This window comes from Mobula hypostoma, chromosome 2 (assembly GCF_963921235.1).
Source record: "Mobula hypostoma chromosome 2, sMobHyp1.1, whole genome shotgun sequence".
NCBI lineage: Eukaryota > Metazoa > Chordata > Chondrichthyes > Myliobatiformes > Myliobatidae > Mobula > Mobula hypostoma.
In genome coordinates, this window is record NC_086098.1 from 88951430 (window position 1) to 88971256 (window position 19827).

The following is a 19827-nucleotide window of genomic DNA, read 5'->3' on the forward strand; positions in this document are numbered from 1 at the left end:
ATAAACAAGTAACATACACAAAATGCTGCAGGAACTCAGAAGGCCAGGTAGCATCTATGGAAAAAGAGTACAGTCGATGTTTCGGGCTGAAACCCTTTTTGCAGGACTGAAACGCCAACTGTACTCTTTTCTGTAGATGCTGCCTGGCCTGCTGAGTTCCTCCAGTGTTTTGAGTGTTCAAAGGTCCAAGTTAATGTCAGAGAAATGTATACAATATACATGCAGAAATGCTTTTTCTTCGCAAACATCAACAAAAACAGAGAAGTGCCCCAAAGAATTAATGACAGATAAACCTAAGTACCCCAAAGTCCCCCCCAGCTCCCCAGTGTAAGCGGCAGCAAAGCAACAATCCCCTCTCCCCCCACCGGAAAAAAAAGCATCAGTACCACCACTGAGCACTCAGCGTGAGCAAAGCAATAGCCAAGACACAGACTTGCAGTTTGTTTCATCTGGTATTCAACATACCACAGGTTCTCTCTCTCCCTAATAAGCGAGCGGGGAGACATAACAAACAACTCACTGGTTGACGATGTTAAAAATCCGTTACATCTCTTTTTTTGAGCTCTGTGCCTGATGATCGCAAATCCTGACTCCCCTGACGACACATGGGTCTCCTACCATGACACCGACCCTCGATTCACCTGTCTCCAGAGCCCCGAGATCTTAGGCTTCCGAATTCGAGCCGGACTCTCAGGCTGAACCCTTGGCATGCTGAACAATGGCCAGTCCTGAAACCCCGAGAACGGGTCCCATTCCAGCAAAGAACCGAAGTCAGCGTGTAACTCCAGGTCAGGGTCCTCGAAAGAACCTTGAAAGGGAAACAAATAGATATTAAAAATGGAAAGAGCTGTTTCCGAAGATGCAAGCAAAGGAGTCGCCATTTAGTGCCATCTTAACTTCGAGTGTGTTGCTCGGATTTCCAGCATCTGCGGATTTTCTCCTGAGGGAATTGTATGTAGCCCCCTTACATGTAGATTGTAGATTTGGGGAGTAAGTGAGTCAGGGAACTGGAGAAATGGGCCAAATGTGGACAAATGGGATGAGCTTAGATGGGAATCTCGGTGGGCATCTATCAATTGGGCCGAAAGGCCCGTTTCTGTGCAGTATGACTTGATGATTGTATGGGATTTGTTGAGAATGGTGGAGGGGAGCACACCGAAACGTTGGCGGGGCCTCGGAATGTGGGATTGGAAGGATCACACGGTTGGAGGGTGGGGGAAAGAGCCCAAGGGGAAGCATCATGTGACATTGCGAGGTAAAACACCTCGGCTGTGTACATCGAGGGAATACACACTCCAGTCCCGTGTGACATTGCGAGGTACGCCGAGGGAATACACACTCCAGTCCCGTGTGACATTGCGAGGTAAAACACCTCGGCTGTGTACATCGAGGGAATACACACTCCAGTCCCGTGTGACATTGCGAGGTACGCCGAGGGAATACACAAATCCGTGAGATTGGGACGGCTCTCCCACCCCAAAACCCAGTTTGTGTCGATGCTGTGTAATTTGCTACCCTGTAACAACTCAGTGCCAAGAAATAACAGACAGATTATAAGGAATTATATTTATGAATTGTTACTTAACTAAAGGGTTAGTAAAGAAAGAAAAACAAAAAGGGGCCATTATAATTAAACAGTCAAATGTGCATAAGTTGGAGTTCAACTCTTCCCAAAATTCATATTCACCAATCCTCAGTCGATCTTGGAACCTGGCTCCATCCACCGCTGGGTCGAATCCTATGGCCGGTCCTCTGCGGTGTCTCCTCTCTTCCCACTGAACAAAAGGACCCAGCTCACATTTCAAAGCACCCATTACTTCTAACCATAACCCAAACACTGCTTCTATAGAAAGATCATTAGGTCAGCAGTGAAACCTTTCCCAGGGTGTTACAGGGGTGCTGGCTTTATGCATAGCTGGGAAAGGTTGTGGTGTAAGGAGAAGGACAATACCTCAGAGTTGTTGCAATTTAGTTTCCATTGCCCTGCAGATGACCAAAGGTGATCACTCCTGGAAATTCTTGATTTCAGTTCCCCTGCACTGTTGCATTATTTATTTATATTTTTATTTAGAGATACAGGCCCGTCCAGACCAACGTGGTGTCCAAGTACACTCATGTGACCAATTAAGCTACTAACCTGTATGTCTTAAGGTGGTGAGCCTTGTCTGGAGCAGGATTCCACTGGTACAGCAGGGACTCACTTCAGTTAAACCCCAAGGGATGAGCTAGGTCACGTTCGGCTCTGATGGAGTACTAGTCATGGAGCACAGAGGAACATCTTTTCGCTCTCCAAATATCTAGCATCTACTTAAAAGAATCCTGCACAAATCCCATCTTACTCTCCCCACATTCCTATCACATTCTCTCTGATTCAAAATTCAAAGTAAATTTATTATTAAAATACATATGTCACCATATATGACCATGAGGTTCATTTTCTTGTAGGCATACTCAGTAAATCCAAGAAACACAATAGAATCAATGAAATACCGCACCCAACAGGACAAACCACCAATATGCAAAAGACAACAAACCGTGTAAACTAATAAATAAATAAACAATAAACATAGCGAACATGAGATGAAGAGTCCTTGAAAGTAAGTCTATAGGTTGTGGGAACAGTTCTGTCGATGTGGGTCGTGAGGCTCCTGTACCTTCTTCATGAAGGCAGCAGAGAGAAGAGAGCATGGTCTAGATGGTGGGGTTGTTGAGGATGGATGCTGCTTTTCGGCGACAGCGCTCCAAGTAAATGTGCTCAGTGGTAGGGAGGACTTTACCAGTGATGGACTGGGCTGTATCCACTACTTTTTGTAGGATTTTCCATTCAAGGGCATTTGTGCTTCCATACTAGGCCATGATGCACCAGTCAGTGTTCTCTCCATCACACACCTACAGAAGTTTGCAAAAGTTTTGGATGTCACGCCAAATCTTTGCAAACTTCTGAGGAAGTAGAGGTGCTGCCATCCTTTCTTCATAAGGGCATTTATGTGCTGGGCTCAGGACAGATCCTCTGAAGTAATATCACCAAAGAATTTTAAATTGCTGTCCCTCTCCACCTCTGATCCCCTGATGAGGACTGGCTCATAGGCCTCCAGTTTTCTCCTCCTAAAGTCAGTATCAGCTCCTTATGGTGCACCTCTGCTGATGGACTTTGTGGAGATTTCTGCTAATCAGAACTGACTGGGGACTGCAAGTGAGAAAACTGAGGATCCAACTGCACAAGGAGGTATTGAGGCCAAGGTCTTGAAGCTTATTGAGCTGTAGTCAATGTAGAGTATCTTGATGTATGTTATCTTCACTTTCCAGATGTTCCAGGTTTGAGCGAACAGCCAATGAAATGGCATTTGCTGTGGACCTGTTGTGATGGTAGGCAAATTGGAGTGGATCCAAATTGCTCCTCAGGCAGGAGTTGACATGTTACATCATCAACCTCTCAAAACACTGTATCACAAGTGGATGCAAGTACCACAGAATGATAGTCATTGAGGTAGGTTACCACATTCTTCTTAAATTCTTATATTCTGCCTCTAACCTGCACACCAGGGTAACTTACAGTGGCTTCACATCCCCTTTACAGGCAAAGAGGCGTACTGCAAGGACTCTGGCCCTTTGGCTTGTTAAGTCTGTGTCAGCAATGAAGTTTAGGTTCATGTTCAAGTTAATAGACAATAGACAATAGGTGCAGGAGTAGGCCATTCGGCCCTTCGAGCCAGCACCGCCATTCACTGTGATCATGGCTGATCATCCACAATCAGTATCCAGTTCTTTCATTCCGCTACCTTTAAGAGCTCTACCCATCTCTTTCTTGAAAGCATCCAGAGACTTGGCCTCCACAGCCTTCTGGGGCAGAGCATTCCATTTATCCACCACTCACTGGGTGAAAAAGTTTTTCCTCAACTCCATTCTAGATGGCCTACCCCTTATTCTTAAACTGTGGCCTCTAGTTCTGGACTCACCCATCAGCGGGAACAGTGGGAACATGTTAAGTAATCATCCAGCCATTCATGAAAATAACCAATTGAAACAGCGTTCCTCCAGGCCACGGTACAAAAGATATTACCAACAGCATGCAGCACATAGCACATATGGCTATAGTAGCAGAAAACATAGTTACAAAAACAAAGCACAAATAATTAATGCTACATTACTTTGCCGTCCCCGCTCGCTCTCTTCATTGTCTGGACCAATTTGTGCTCCTTACTTGCCTGGTGGTCCAGTTCTTTTTGATGTAAAGTGCCATGTGCTACTGTATTTGGAGCCGAGTGCTATATGATTGGAACCTGTTCTGCTGTTCTGTCAGCAGAAGTGCGAGATTTAAGGCTGCCTGTAAACCCCTGGGCACGTTATTCATTATTTCTGCTTTGAATGCTATTTATGTAGTTTCACACTGAATGTGGCACGGTTGGGTTATGTGGGTGTAAGAGATCATGACAATCACTGTGACACCGGTCCTGAAGGTGTTAGCGTCCTGTAGCTTGTCTCTCACAAGGTTAGCCTTGCTTCTGGAGATCGTTACTGCAAACGTGTCTTGCATAATTCATTTAGCAGAAAGGTGTTGAATGCAAAGTAGCTTTAGGAGAACAGACAACTATAAATGGAACCGTGTAAATGGTGGCTTAGTGGTAACACTCTGTCCTCTAGCTCAGCAGATCCAGACGTTCAAAAGATCGAAAGATTCTGCAAATCATAAATAGCAGAAATCCTGCAAATGCTGGAAATCCAAAGCAACACACAAAGTGCTGAAGGAACTCAGTAGGTCAGGCAGCATCCACAGAAATAAACAATCAACATTTCGGGTCAAGGACAGGAAAGGAAGGGACACTGGGGTGGGGGGCGGAGAAGGAGGAGTAACTAGGTGATAGCGTGGGTGGGAAAGGTAAAGGGTTACTTCCTCCAGCACTTTGTGTGTATATTAAACAATGCCAATGCTATGGGCATGCCATATGCATTGCCTCAGGGCCCAGGAGCGCATTTCTGACCACTCGACAGGGTGTGATACACTGGGAGTCTGTTGACATTGTGTGTTGGTAGGTACGTGAGCAAGGTCTGTGAAACAGTTGGAGCCGTGTCCAGCTCCCTGACAGGCTCAACAAGACCAGGGCGAGATCCCTGCCCACCCACAGTGCCAGGAAAATCTCACTGCACATGGCTAGTGATTCAATGCCAGGCAATGCCAAGGGAGCATCAGGCAGGAGGGGCAGGAGCCCGAAAACACACACTACATGTTTTAGAAACAGATTCTTCCCCTCCAATATCAGATTTCTGAGTGGACCATGAACACTACCTCACTCTTTGCTCTCACTTTTCCCTTTTTACATCACATTTTTATGTCCTTATAGTAACCGATAGTAATTTTTTAAGTATTGCACTGTACTACTGCCACAAAATAATGAGTTACACCACAGTGATGTTAAACTTGATTCTGATTCTGGGAACATGATGGGGGCTGGGGGGCGGTGGAACAGGTTTCTACTGCGCCCCAGTCCCAGGTCCCCAGAGACACGAGATTCTGCAGACAATGGAATCTTCATACTTCCTCAGTCCGCCAATCATCTCCTGGATCCTGTCTCACCACTTCCTTCCCGCCTCTTCTCTATATCGGCATTCTTCCCCGTCCACTTTCACTCCTGATGCAGGGTTTCAACCTAAAATTAAAGTGTGAGATCAAGATTAAGATTGAGAATAATTAAGATCCGTCCTGTTGGATGTGGTCTTTCATTATGTTTCTTGGATTTACTGAGTATGCCTGCAAGAATACAAATCTTGGAGTTCTATGGTGACATATATGTACTTTGAAAATAAATTTACTCTAAACCATCAAAGACTAGGAGAAATGTGCGAGGCAAATTCATAAAAATCTGTGGAGGCTCAAGGTCAACTCAGTATTGGGAAACAGAGTCTGGGGTTCTGAATACCTTGTGCTATGTTCAGGAATTAAAGGCAATTGAGGCAGGTTGGATGAATAAGGTTCAGCTGGCAGAGCAGAACAGTTGGCTTCTACCCAGACAGATATTTCTTTTGAGAGTTGAAATGAAAGTTCGCAAAGAACCAATGCATAATTTTATTAGTAGCAACTTGCAATGACACATTGATGAAATAGGAGGCATTTGATTCCTCATTTGGGACAAGATCTCAGTGAGTCCCAAACTACAGACTGCTGCTCTTTCCTGAAGTCCAGGAAGAGGTTCACAATGGGTTGATTCGAAGCACCATGGGCAAGTCTCCAGAGCCAAAGAAGTGTTGATAGATAGGGAGACAGGGAGCAAATTCAGCAGTACATTCATGAAGCTATACTTCATCAGCAATTTGAGGAGGTTCTGTATGTCAACAAAGACTCTTAGATGTACAGTGGGTAGCATTCTGACTGCTTGTATCATGAACTTTATGAAAGCTCCAATGTGTAGGGTTGGAAAAGTCTCAGAGGGTTGTAGGCTCAGCCTGTCCCATTACGGGCACTAACCGCCCCACCACTGAGTACATCTTCAAAGGACCATGCCTTAAGAAGGTGGCATCTATCATTAAGGACCCCCACCAAGAGTCACTAGTTATAAATACAGTGGCATGCAAAAGTTTGGGCACCCCGATCAAAATTTCTGTTGCTGTGAATAGCTAAGCGAGTAAAAGATGACCTGATTTCCAAAGGGCATAAAGTTAAAGTTGACACATTTCTTTAATATTTTAAGCAAGATTACCTTTTTATTTCCATCTTTTACAGTTTCAAAATAACAAAAAAGGAAAAAAGCCCAAAGCAAAAGTCTGGGCACCCTGCATGGTCAGTACTTAGTAACACCCCCTTTGGCAAGTATCACAGATAGTAAACGCTTTCTGTAGCCAGCTAAGAATCTTTCAATTCTTGTTTGGGGGATTTTCGCCCGTTCTTCCTTGCAAAAGGCTTCTAGTTCTGTGAGATTCTTGGGCTGTCTTGCATGCACTGCTCTTTTGAGGTCTATCCACAGATTTTCGATGATGTTTAGGTCGGGGGACTGTGAGGGCCATGGCAAAACCTTCAGCTTGCGCCTCTTGAGGTAGTCCATTGTGGATTTTGAGGTGTGATTAGGATCATTATCCTGTCGTAGAAGCCATCCTCTTTTCATCTTCAGCTTTTTTTATAGACAGCGTGATGTTTGCTTCCAGAATTTGCTGATATTTAATTGAATTCATTCTTCCCTCTCCCAGTGAAATGTTCCCCGTGCCACTGGCTGCAACACAAGCCCAAAGCAAGATCGATCCACCCCTGTGCTTAACAGTTGGAGAGGTGTTCTTTTCATGAAATTCTGCACCCTTTTTTCTCCAAACATACCTTTGCTCACTGTGGCCAAAAAGTTCTATTTTAACTTTATCAGTCCATAGGACTTGTTTCCAAAACGCATCAGGCTTGTTTAGATGTTCCTTTGCAAACTTCTGATGCTGAATTTTGTGGTGAGGATGCAGGAAAGGTTTTCTTCTGATGACTCTTCCATGAAGGTCATATTTGTGCAGGTGTCACTGCACAGTAGAACAGTGCACCACCACTCCAGAGCCTGCTAAATTTTCCTGAAGGTCTTTTGCAGTCAAAGGGTGGTTTTGATTTGCCTTTTTAGCAATCCTACGAGCAGTTCTCTTGGAAAGTTTTCTTGGTCTTCCAGACCTCAACTTGACTTCCACCGTTCCTGTTAACTGCCATTTCTTAATTACATTACGAAGTAAGGAAACGGCTACCTGAAAACACTTTGCTATCTTCTTATAACCTTCTCCTGCTTTATGGGCATCATTTATTTTAATTTTCAAAGTGCCAGGCAGCTGCTTAGAGGAGCCCATGGCTGCTGATTGTTGGGACAGGGTTTGCGGAGTCAGGGTATTTATAAAGCTTTAAAATTTGCATCACCTGGCCTTTCCTAACAATGATTGTGAACAAGCCATAGCCCAAACAAGCTAATTAAGGTCTGAGACCTTGGTAAAAGCTCAAATCTCTTGGGGTGCCCAAACTTTTGCATGGTGCTCCTTTCCTTTTTTTTCCACTCTAAAATTGTACAAAACAAAAATAATACACTAATCTTGCTTAAAATGTTGAAAAGAATGTTTCATCTTTAACTTTATGACTTTTGGAAATCAGTTCATCTTCTACTCACTTAACTATTCACAGTAACAGAAATTTTGACCAGGGGTGCCCAAACTTTTGCATGCCACTGTATAATTACTATATGATTTATGTACAAGAAATATAAGCACTGGTACATTACAATATCAGCCATAAATACAATGTCCAACTGAAGCTAATTTATGCCTGTGGGTTAATAATGGGAATACATTCACGATATCAATGGGATCTCCCTTGGTCTCAAGCAAGTAATACAATCATGAGTATATTCTGAGGCTGAGGTCATTCAAATAAAGATCATGTCCAATTAGACCTGGTAATGTTATTTATCACTGCATTTCCTTGCAGCGGCAAATTTTTAAAAAATGTCTAAAACCTAGCTAGAGCTGGATTTTTCTAACATTACTTTTGACACAGTTCTGTTTTAAAATTTATTATCGTGAGTTTTCTTTTGGTTATCACGTAAACTTCAGGGAAATGGATCGTTCTCCATAATGAACTCCATACATTCTCCATAATAAACTGCAACTGCACTGTGCTGTGACTGACTAACACTGAGCCACGTAGAAGCTGCAACTTGGGAAAATGGTCTTTATTTGCATAGCAAACCTCCAGGAGAGAGAGTCCAAGACAGTCTCATTCTCCTGACACGATGTGTTGCACTTCTTCAACACAAAGATAATAATAAACAATTAACTAGTTTCAATTGCTGTGATTACCTACTTAACTTTGACATTTTGAAAACAATCAGGTAAATTTACAGAATTACTTATTTTCAATGGTGCCATAACCCAACCAGCTGAACCCTTTGAACATTCAAGACCAGTATCGGCTCCAAATACTGCCAAATACAAAATATACCTCTTTTGTTACAGTGTTGAAGGATGTCTCCACGAATATACAACTAAATAGGTTAAGTGACAAAGCAGATCTGCCCTGAACTGTGCATTAAATGTCAGGGATACACCTGTAACAATACACTAATAACAGGAACACTCATCTAGTCTTCTCCTTTGTAGTTACAATGGGACAGAACCAGATTGGCCCACACCACAAAGTACCAGTTCGGAAGTTAAATTGTGTACAGGTTTTAATTCCTGCTTGCATATTCCATGTCTTCCATTTCTGCCTGAGTCTCTAATCTATGCACTAGTGATGCTGTTGCAATCAGGTTTCCATTGAAATCAATGCTAACATTTCATTTGCCTTCCTTACTAATGACTTAACCTGCAAGTTAATCTTCAAGGACTCCCAACTCCCTTTGCACCTCTGATTTCTGAATTTGATCCCCCATTTAGAAAATAGGCTACACCTTTATTCATTCTGCCAAAGTGCATAACCATACACTTCCCTACACTATATTCCATCTGCCACTTCTTTGCCCATTCTCCTAATCTGTCTAAATCCTTCTGTAGCCTCCCTGCTTCCTCAGCGCCATCTGCCCCTCCATCTATCTTTGCATCGTCTGCAAACTTGGCCACAAAGGTATCAGAGTTGAAGACTTTACAAATACTTGTTCATGTTAAGCCATGTGCAAAATGATGAGAGACTTCTGTTTGATATAATTAACTGAGATCAAGGTAGATTAAGGGGAGATTAGACTTGACATGTTAAGATAATTAGATGTTTTGATAAGATAAATACTGAGATATTATTTCGACTGTCTGAAGAATCAACACCATAGTCATACAACACAGCAGAACAGGAACAAGCCCTTCAGCCCCTCGAGCCTATTACTCTGTCTCAACCCATTGACCCTGCCCCTCCCATCCATGTACTCATCCAAATTTCTATTAAATTTTGCAATCAACCTTGCATCCACCACTTCTGCTGGCTTTTCTTTCCATACTCACATCACTCTGTGAAGAAGTTCCCTCTCAGATTTTCCTTAAGCACCTCACCTTTCATCCTGGGCCTAACACCTGAAGTTCTAGTGTCACCCAACCTGCTTGCGTTAACCAGTGGACAGAGATTGATGACATTTGAGCCAGAGGGGAAATGAGGAGAATGGTTATTTTGATCTTGAGGTAGGGTGAAGCAGTAACAAAATGTCATAGGAGACCTGCTTGAAAAGGAGAACAAAACTCAGAGGTTTATCAGAATAGGCCTGTGAGAGGGACTAATTGATCACACCCCTGCAAAGAGCTGGCGGGGCCACGGTGGTCTCTGGTTCTGCAGACCTCCTCGGTTTGCTTCTCAGCTAGCATGGGGTAAGATATAATTTGGCACCGTCATCCTCACCTTGGACCCTGGTCTTTATTCCTAATAAAAATTATTTACAAGAATGAACAGTGCAGTGCTTCTTCATTCTTGCATTCCAAGTCAACGCTTTCAGTGTGGTTCTATTCCATTCCTTAACACCAATAAGGCTGTTACTACTCAAGTGCCCCGCCCCCCCCCACCAGGTGGTACATTACTACAATAATTGTGGGGGCTTCCTCATCCAACTCCAGTGGCAGGAGAGCCCTACACTGTGGTTCTTCCCCACCGAGGCCTTGTGGTGGCTGCAACAAGCTTCAGTGCCTTCCTCATCACATACTCTTGCAGCCTGAAATGTGCCAGTCAGCAACATTGCTCCAAGGGGATCACAATGTTCAAAAGTTCATAGTAAATTTATTATCAAAGTCGTTATATGTCACCATATACTACCTTGAGATTAATTTTCCTGCAGGCATTCATAGTAGAACAGAGAAATACAATAGAACCAATCAAAATATACACAAATAAAAACTGACAACTAATGTGCAAACGAAGACAAACTGTGCAAACAAAATACTAATAAATAATACTGAGACGTGCTGGCAGACCAACAAGCGTCTTTCACTGAGTTGATGATCTGCCAGCAGCACTTGATGTTGGCCTCTCTGTGTGACACCGGTGGCAAATTGCTCTGCTCCATTAGTGTACTGAAGAAGGTTAATTATCATCATTGGACCTGAACCATGTCCGAGTGATTAGAGAGACTGAAAACATTGAACTAAGCCACAGCTACAAAGGAAGTGGCCCCTTTGATGCTTTTGACTATTGGGGTTATGTAATCACTATATATATATATAAAAATTCCATTAACAAAGCAAAATGAAAGGATGTAAAACAACTGAAACTTGTACACCAACATTTCAATCAACAGAAAGACATCACTCACCGGGCAACATCCATTGTTCGATCCATCTAATAATGAAAGGCTTTGGTGAATTTCTGATGATCGACTCAAAGATTGCTCCTGTTGCCCCTTCTATATTTTAATCCATACAGAATAATAAATACTGTAAGGCTTTGATGAAGGGATTGCTCAAATGTATACATAACTTGCAGTCTCCTGGGTGAATAAAATTCTGGAAAGCACATTACAGAAGGCTTTGGTGACAAGCCTAAAAGTGATTAGAAAGAATTCTCTCATGGCTAATTTCAGAAACTGTTTTTGAATTCCCACAGATGAATATGAAATCAAGTGTAATTTGAATCTTTAGCACATATCCAATCATCTTCATTAGGCCAGCAGCAGCACCACCCAGGGGACACTCATTTACACGTATTGTGTTTCAACACTCCTTTCCTCATTAATTAATTCAATTCAGTTTAGCTTTTCTGCCACTTAGGAAATAGAATGTGTATTTTTTTTTAAGCTAAGATTTTAGCGATCTTTAATATTGAACAAGAGATTTAATATTACAAGGAGATTTTAGAGGGATATGGATTGTGGGGATAGTTTAGATGGGCATTTTGGTTAGCATGGCTGAGTTGGGCTGAAGGCCCGTTTCCCCGCTGTTTTACTTTAATGAGGGGTATTCTGTCAGGACACTGGAGCAGGGATCCAATCGCAGACCCAGTACTGTACACACAGTGATATTAATTGAGTAACAAATCCCGAGGTGCGAACAAAGTCCGCGACAAAGTTCAGGCAGAGATCAAAACATCCAGAGAAATCCAAAAACCAGAATCAGGAAACAGGCAGAGTCAATATTCAGACAGACAGAATTCAGATACAAATGCTGGGAAGGTTCAGGAAAATTCACTAGCACAACCTGGCAACAAATGGGTGAACACACAGGACTGAAAAACACCAAGCAATACACAGAGGCAGGTGATAGGTGGAGCACAATGAGACTCAGGTGGCAGCAATACAGGTAATAATGAGAAACAGATGAGAGACAGAGTACTCAGTGATACAGGGGCCGGAGTAGAGCAGGAGCGGGGACTGGAGCACGTGGCAATACAAAACCACAGACTGATGGCTAGGGGAAATCACACAAAAAGACAGAGTTCAACTGGAAGTACTGACAGTGTTCTCTCCCAAAGTCAAAGTAAATTTATTTTCAAAGTATGTACATGTCACAGTGTACTATGTTGAGATTCATTTTCTTGCAGCTATTTACAGAAAAGAAGTACAATGTAATTTATGAAAAAATACACAAATAAAGACTGACAAACAACCAATGTGCAAAAGACACACTTCAAATAAAAAAAGTATTGAGAATGTAAGTTCTAGAGTCTGTGAAAGTGAGTCTAAGGTTGTGCAATCAGTTCAGAGTTCAGGTGAATGAAGTTATCTGCAGTGATTCAGGAGCCTGATTTTTGTAACAGACTCTTAAATGTATCTGCCTCTACCACTATTCCTGGCAGCGTGTTCCAAACAGACACCACTCGCTGTGTAAAAAACCTACCTCTGACCCCTTATACTTTCCTCTAAACTTCTTGAACTTATATCCCCTCGTTTAAGCCATTTCTACTCTGGGAAAAAGTCTCTATTTGTACCTTTTATCATCTTGTACATCTCTTCTAAGTCACCTCTTATCTTCCTTCTCACAAAAGAGAAAAGCCCTGGCTCGCTCAACCTGTCCTCATAAGACATGCTCTCTAATCCAGGCACAATTCGATTAAATTTCCTCTCTAAAGCTTCCATTTACATCTTACAAGCCTTGTGACTATATTTCCCCATTACTAAACTCTAACCCACCTACAACAGGACTGGTGCACCATTTGCCTTCCTTCCCACTTGCCATACCTGCCTGCTAACTATTGGCGACCGATGCACACGAACAGTGATGACCCTCTGTACCCCACTCATCTGACATTACAGATGTTGGAGAAAACACAGAAACTTAACGTGTTGTCCCACAGATATCTATACTGAGCCCTGATTTTAACTATGGAATGATGGAATTAGTTTTTACGTTCCTGTGGCTGGACCATAAGACGCAGGAGAAGAATTAGCCATTCAGCCCATCAAGTCCACTCTGCTATTTGATCATGGCTGATTTATTTTCCCTCTCAATCCCTTTCTCCAGCCTACTCCCTGTGACCTTTGACACTCTTACTAATGAGGAACCTCCTCATTCTTCTAAATTCCAACAAGTACAGGTCCAGTGCCGTGAAATGCTCCTCGTTCATTAACCCTTCCATTCCTGGACCATTCTTGTAAATCTCCTCTGGATCCTTTCCAATGCCAGCACACTCTTTCTCAGATATGGGACTCAAAATTATTCACAATACACCAATGACTTATAAAGCCTCAGCAAGCCTCAGGATTACTATCTTGCTTTTATATCCTAGTCCTCAACCATCAGTCAAAAGTAGGGCAAAGTATAAATACACTGTTTCTCCTTTTTGTATATATATTTTTTTATCATGAATAACTTTTGAAATTATAAAGAAGTATAAAGCCTTCTGTAAGATATTCATAAGGGAATGCTGCCAGCTGGCACAGTTAAGGCTGCAGGAGTACATTCTGCGAGATGTACTGAAACTCAGTGTGGCCAGTGGAAAGGCTTTATGGGGAAGGACTACACACGGAGGGGCGGAGTTGGCTGGGGAAGAACTCCAACCATTACACTGTTACACCATGGCCTGGTATTGAAACAGCAATGCCCTGGAATGGAAAAAGCTACAGAGAGTGGGGATACAGCTCAGTCCATTACAGGTAAAGCCCTCCAGACCATTGAATACATTTACATGAAGGGCTGCCACAAGCAAACAGCATTCAGGTCATGCCTTCTTCTCACTATTACCATCGAACAGGAGGTTCAGGAACAGTTATCACCCTACAACCGTCCAACTCCTGAACCAGCGTGGTTAACTTTAATCACCACTACTCTGACCTGACTCTCTGACCTACAGACTCACTCTCAATGTCTCTTTAGAACTTATGTTCTCAGCACTAATTTTTATTTGCACATTGGTTGCTTGTTAGTCTTTGTTTATGTATAATTTTTCGTAAATTCTATTGTATTTCTTTTTTCCTGCAAATGCCTGCAAGAAAGCCCAAGGTAGCATCGGGTAACAAATACATACATATATGTACTTTAACAATAAATGCCATCAGTCATCAAGGCCCAAATATCTGGAACTCCCTGCTTAAAGTTCCCCACCTCTCATGATCTCACTCCATCTGTCTCTGACTAATCTTTCAGTTACCTGCCTTAATCTGTGGCTCAGAGCCCAATTCTCTTTGAAAACTGCTCCTGAACATTCTGTAAAGGTACGGAAAAAATTACAAAAGCAAAGATGTAAAGATTAAGTAGTAGCTTTATTTGTCATATGTACATCAAAATGTAGTGAACTGCATCGTTTGCATCAGAGACCAACACAGACAAAGACGTGGGGACAACCCGCAAGTGTTACCACTCTTCCGATGCCAATAGAGCACACCCACGACTTACTAACCTTAACCATGTCTTTGGAATATGGGAGGAAACTGGAGCACCCAGAGGAAACCCACACCATCACAGGGAGAAGGTACAACTCCTTACAGACAGTGGCGAGAACTGAACACTGATTTTCTGATCATTGACGCTGTAAAGCATTAGGCTAACAGCTACACCATCATACCGCAGATTCTGGAAACTGGAAATAAATCATAAAACATTAGAAGTAGTCAGCAATTCAGGCAACTTCTGTGAGGAGAGAAATATTTAAAGTTTTAGATCAACATCCTTTTGTCAAAACTCACATGTTGTTATCAGTGCAAGTTGTTGTCAATCTGCCCATCCAGTTTCCTTCTCTCAACCAGCAAGATCTTTCTTTCACTGGCCGAATGGTGAAGAGCCGCACGTTTGTTTTCCCCTTAATCCCGGGATTTCCCGCCTCCACATACCAATCATGGCTCCCTGGACCATGTCTAGGATCAGACTGGAAGCAATCGGACAGGCAATGGCCTGTAAGCAAGTATATAGGAAGCAAAAAGAAGGATGAAGAGATAGGGATGTGAAGAATTAATCAAAACAAAATCTTAGAGAATTGGTTGAAGGAGAGTTATTAAATGACAAAATTAGTGAGAAAAAAATGGATTAAGACAAGCAAAGAAGTTAGAAAATATGTGTGTATGCATGTATATATATATATATAATTGGAATTTATAGTATTTTGTTATGTATTGCACTGCACTACTGCTACAAAGCAACACATTTCAGGATACATGTCACTGTTAATAACCCTGATTCTGATCATGACACCATTTGAATCACTGCCTGGTATGGAGACTCCAATGCACAGAAGAAGCTGCAAAGCTCTGCAGACCCAACCAGCTCCACCATGGGCACAAACCTCCCCACTACTGAGGACATCTTCAAAAGGCAGCATCCATTTACATTTTTTATTGTAACTAGTAGTGTTTTTTTTATGTCTTGCACCATACTGCTGCCACAAAACATCAAATTTCATAATATATGTCAATGACAATAAACCTGATTCTAAATGGTGGCCAACCTGGCAGGGGAGAAGACTCTCCTCTTTAGCAGAGGTCTCTGGACAAATGTAGGCACATTACTCGAAATGTAGAGCAGTCAGTCCACTGTTACTACTGTCGAATGGCTTGCAGTTCTGGTTGTGCGTTGAAATGGTAACTGTTCCCTGCTCCACTGATGCTGCTCACCATCACCCCACCCCCCACCCCCCACCCCCCGAGCTTTCTTGGCAATCTTGTTTCCTGATCTTCCATTAGCTTCAACTCCAGTGTGAAGAACAGTATAAAGAACTGGGAGATGCTTCTATCTGTATTCTCTCAATCCACAACCCCCCACCCCCCGGCTAAAAGGAGAAGCTGTAGTTGATTAGATTCCAAGTACTGATTCCACACCTTGCAATTCTGCTTGCCCATTCTACCTCATTCTATTAACCCATGCTTGACCTGTCTATTAGAATGTTAAAACTAAATTACTCACAGTTTAAGATCTGACACACATACAGTTAAACCTTCTATCAACAGGTAAGACAGCCAAATGAAGATAACAGGCCAGACGATCTGTAAAGGAGCAAGCTGCTTTTGTTGGTTTTGACTCGCACCTTCATCTGAGGGGGGACTTCTTCACTCAGAGAGGGTGGGAGTGTGGAATGAGCTGCCAGCGCAGGTGGTGGATTGCAACGTCTAAGAGAAGTCTGAATAGGTATATTGATGGGAAAGGTATGGAGGGCTGTGGTCCGGGTACAGGTAGATGGGAGGAGGCAGAGAAAGAGATAGGCATGGACTGGATGGGCAAGGACCTGTCTCTGTGCTGTGCTGCTCCATGACCTGATTCTGGCATGGTTCCAGAGGACTGGGAGATTGCAAATCACTCCACTCTTTAAGAAGGAAGGAAGGCAAAAGAAAGGAAATTATAGGCCAGTTCGTCTAACTTCTGTGGTCGGGAAAGTGTTGGAGTCTATTATTAAGGATGAGATTTCGAGGTACTTGGAGACGAATGATAAAATAAGTCAAAGTCAGCATAGTTTCTGTGAAGGGAAATCTTGCCTGACAAATCTGTTAAGAGTTCTTCGAGGAAGTAACAAGCAGGGTGGACAAAAGAGAGGCAGTAGATGTCATTTACTTGGATTTTCAGAAGGCGTTGAATAAGGTGCCACACATGAGGCTGCTTAACAAGATAACATCCTGTGGTGTTATATGAAAAATACTGGTATAGATAGTGGAATGGCTGACAGGCAGGAGGCAGCGACTGGGAATAAAAGGGGCCTTTTCTGGGTTGGCTGTGGTGACTAGTGGTGTTCCTCAGGGGTCAGTATTGGGTCCACTGCTTTTTAAATTGCTTGTCAAAGATTTAGATAATGGAATTGATCGCCTTGTGGCAAAGTTTGTGGATGATATGAAAATAGGAGGAGGGTAGGTAGTACTGAGTAAGCAATGCAATTGCAGCAGGACTTAGACAAATTGGAAGAATGGGCAAAGAAGTGGCAGATGGAATACAGTGTTGGGAAACGTATGATAATGCATTTTGGTAAATGGAACAATAGTGCAGACTATTATCTAAATGGGGAAAAGGTTCAAACATCAAGAGGTGCAGAGGGACTTAGGAGTCCTCATGCAAGACTCCCAGAAAGTTAATTCACAGCTTGAGTCTGTGGTAAAGAAGGCAAATGTTGCCATTTATTTCAAGGAGAATAGAATGAAAAAAACAAGAAGATAATGCTGAGCCTTTATAAGACACTAGTCAGATTGCACTTGGAGCACTGTCAACAGTTTTCGGCCCCTTATCTCAGAAAGGATGCATTGTCATTGGAGGGAGTCCAAAGGAGGTTCACGAGGATAATTCCAGGAATGAAGGAGTTAACATATGAGGACTGTTTGGCAGCTTTGGGCCTGTACTCACTGGAATTTAGAAGACTGCGTGGGGATCTTATCGAAACCTACTGAATGTTGAAAGAACTAGATAGGGTGGATGTGGAGAGAATGTTTCCCATGGTGGGGTATCCAGAACTAGAGAGCACAACCTCAAAATTGAGGGGTGACCCTTCGGAACAGAGGTAAGGAGGAATTTTTTTTTTAGCTGGAGAGTTGTAAATCTGTGGTATGCCCTGCCACAGACTGCAGTGGAGGCCAAGTCCGTGCGTATATTTAAGGTAGAAGTTTCCTGATTGGTCAGGGCACCAAAGGATTATGGTGAGGACACAGATGTTTGGGGTTGAGTGGGATCCGGGATCAGCCATGATGGAATGCTGGAGCAGACTTGATGGGCTGAATGGCCTTATTCTAGTCCTATGTCTTGTGGTCTTATGGACTTTCAAAGAGTGAGGGAAAATCTCATTGAATATGGAAAGGCCTAGATAGAGTAAATGAAGAGAGGATACTTCCTATAATGGGAGAGTCCAAGACCAGGGGGCACAGCCCCCGAACAGAAGGATATCCCTTTAGAATAGAGGTGAGGAGGAGTTTCTTTAGGCAGAGGATGCTGAATCTGTGGAATTCATTGCCACAAATGAACTGGCTGTGGAGGCCAAGTCATTGGCTATATTTAAAGTGGAGGTTTACAGGTTCCTGATTGGTAGGGGCATCAAAGGTTATGTGGTGAAGGCAGGAGAATGGAGTTCAGGAGGATAAAAAAATTAGCCATGACGGAATAGCACAGCAGACTCGAATGAGCTGAGTGGCCTAACTCTGTTCCTATGTCTTAATGTCTTATGAGTCTATGACTAAGTGACCAAGCGGCACTCAATCCAACAAACAGTGGAAATGATTGGCTTGGATGTTTTTCTTATAGTTGCAAGACCCTGTTGGACATTAGTAATGTAGAATACTGGAAGTCAATGTTCACTCGTTCATTGGTGAGACTGACTTGGGGGGCGGGCACTGGGTTGACTCGGTTGCTGCACGGAGAAGGCCCCTGTGCCTTGGAGTTGCCTTTTGCGGTGGCTGGTGAAAGACACTGAAGCTGGCTGGGTGCTGCTGGATTCTGTACTGGCCCCTCCTTTTGGTGTTGCCTTCCAGTGTTCGCTCCCAGGTAGACAAGTGGGATTGCATTCTTCTGTCGCTGCACGTATGCAAAATGAGGAACTGCTGCGGCCTGCAGAAACATGGCTCCAGGACACTATCCGTGCATCATCAATCTGCAGGCCACGATACTCCGGGATTTGGGCTATTTTATTATTTTTATATATATTTCTTGTAACTATGTTTTTCTGCTATCACAATTAGGTGTGCTATATGTGCTGTGTGCTGTATGTGACTGTTGGTACTGTGTTTTGTATCCTGGCCCCAGAGAAATATTGTTTCATTTGGCTGTATTCCTGTGTTTGGTTGAATGACAATTGAACTTGAACTAAGTACACATATTTGTTATTGGCCTTGTAGAAAAAAGTTCCTGCAAAATAACTAGCATGTGCTGATGTTAATGCAGTTTCTTTAAAAACAAGATGAGTTTGCATGTTTTAACAGCAATGATGAACACACCGAAAATTCTGGGGAACTCAGCAGTTCAGGCAGCACCTATGGAGACGAACAAAGAGCCCAAGAAGAATTCTCGGCCCAAAACATTGGCTTTTTATTCCTCTTCATAGACGAAGCCTGACCTGTTGAGTTCCCCCAGCATTTTGTGCATGTGCATGTGTGTATGTGTGTGTGCGTGTGTGCGTGTGCGCGCGTGTGTGTGTGTGCGTGTGTGTGTTGATCTGGATTTCCAGTACCTGCAGAATCTCTTTTGTTTATGATCTGTTGCTGGAATTGTGTGATTGGATTGATCACAGGGTATATCTTTGAAACTTGATTTGGGGTTGCATTGCCTACCTGAAACTTAAAGCGTGTCCTGATTTTTCACGGTTAACCTACTACTGGACACCTAGAAAGGAACAGAAATAGAGAATAGGCTTCATCGATAGGAATACACAATGGCTACAATATAAGCACTACAGACTTCAATACAGAGACCTCAAAGCATTAAAATTACACTACTAAATAAATCTTAGCATGCATCTCCAAGTGCAAGATCGTGGTCTGCACAAACTAAGTAATTTTGTTACTATGAAAAAAGTAAACCAATCGCAAGGAC

At 42.8% G+C, this 19827-nt stretch overlaps 1 protein-coding gene across 2 annotated transcripts in view; it reads right to left on the reverse strand.

Annotated features, from left to right (window-relative positions):
• Positions 1–3425: 3425 nt before the first annotated feature.
• Positions 3426–19827, reverse strand: part of khdrbs2 (KH domain containing, RNA binding, signal transduction associated 2) — a 521774-nt gene continuing 505372 nt past the window's right edge. The window contains exons 10-13 of one of the 2 annotated variants that reach the window (XR_010016971.1): positions 19566–19617; positions 15027–15231; positions 14741–14920; positions 3426–5645 (exon numbers count right to left, since the gene is read on the reverse strand). Coding sequence is in view for 1 of the 2 variants with exons in the window: in XM_063040191.1 (XP_062896261.1) it covers positions 19607–19617 (11 nt within the window). In the remaining variant the exon portion in view is untranslated. Of the gene's footprint in view, positions 5646–14740; positions 14921–15026; positions 15232–19565; positions 19618–19827 lie in introns of those variants that run through there. The other variant, XM_063040191.1, reaches the window with a different exon arrangement.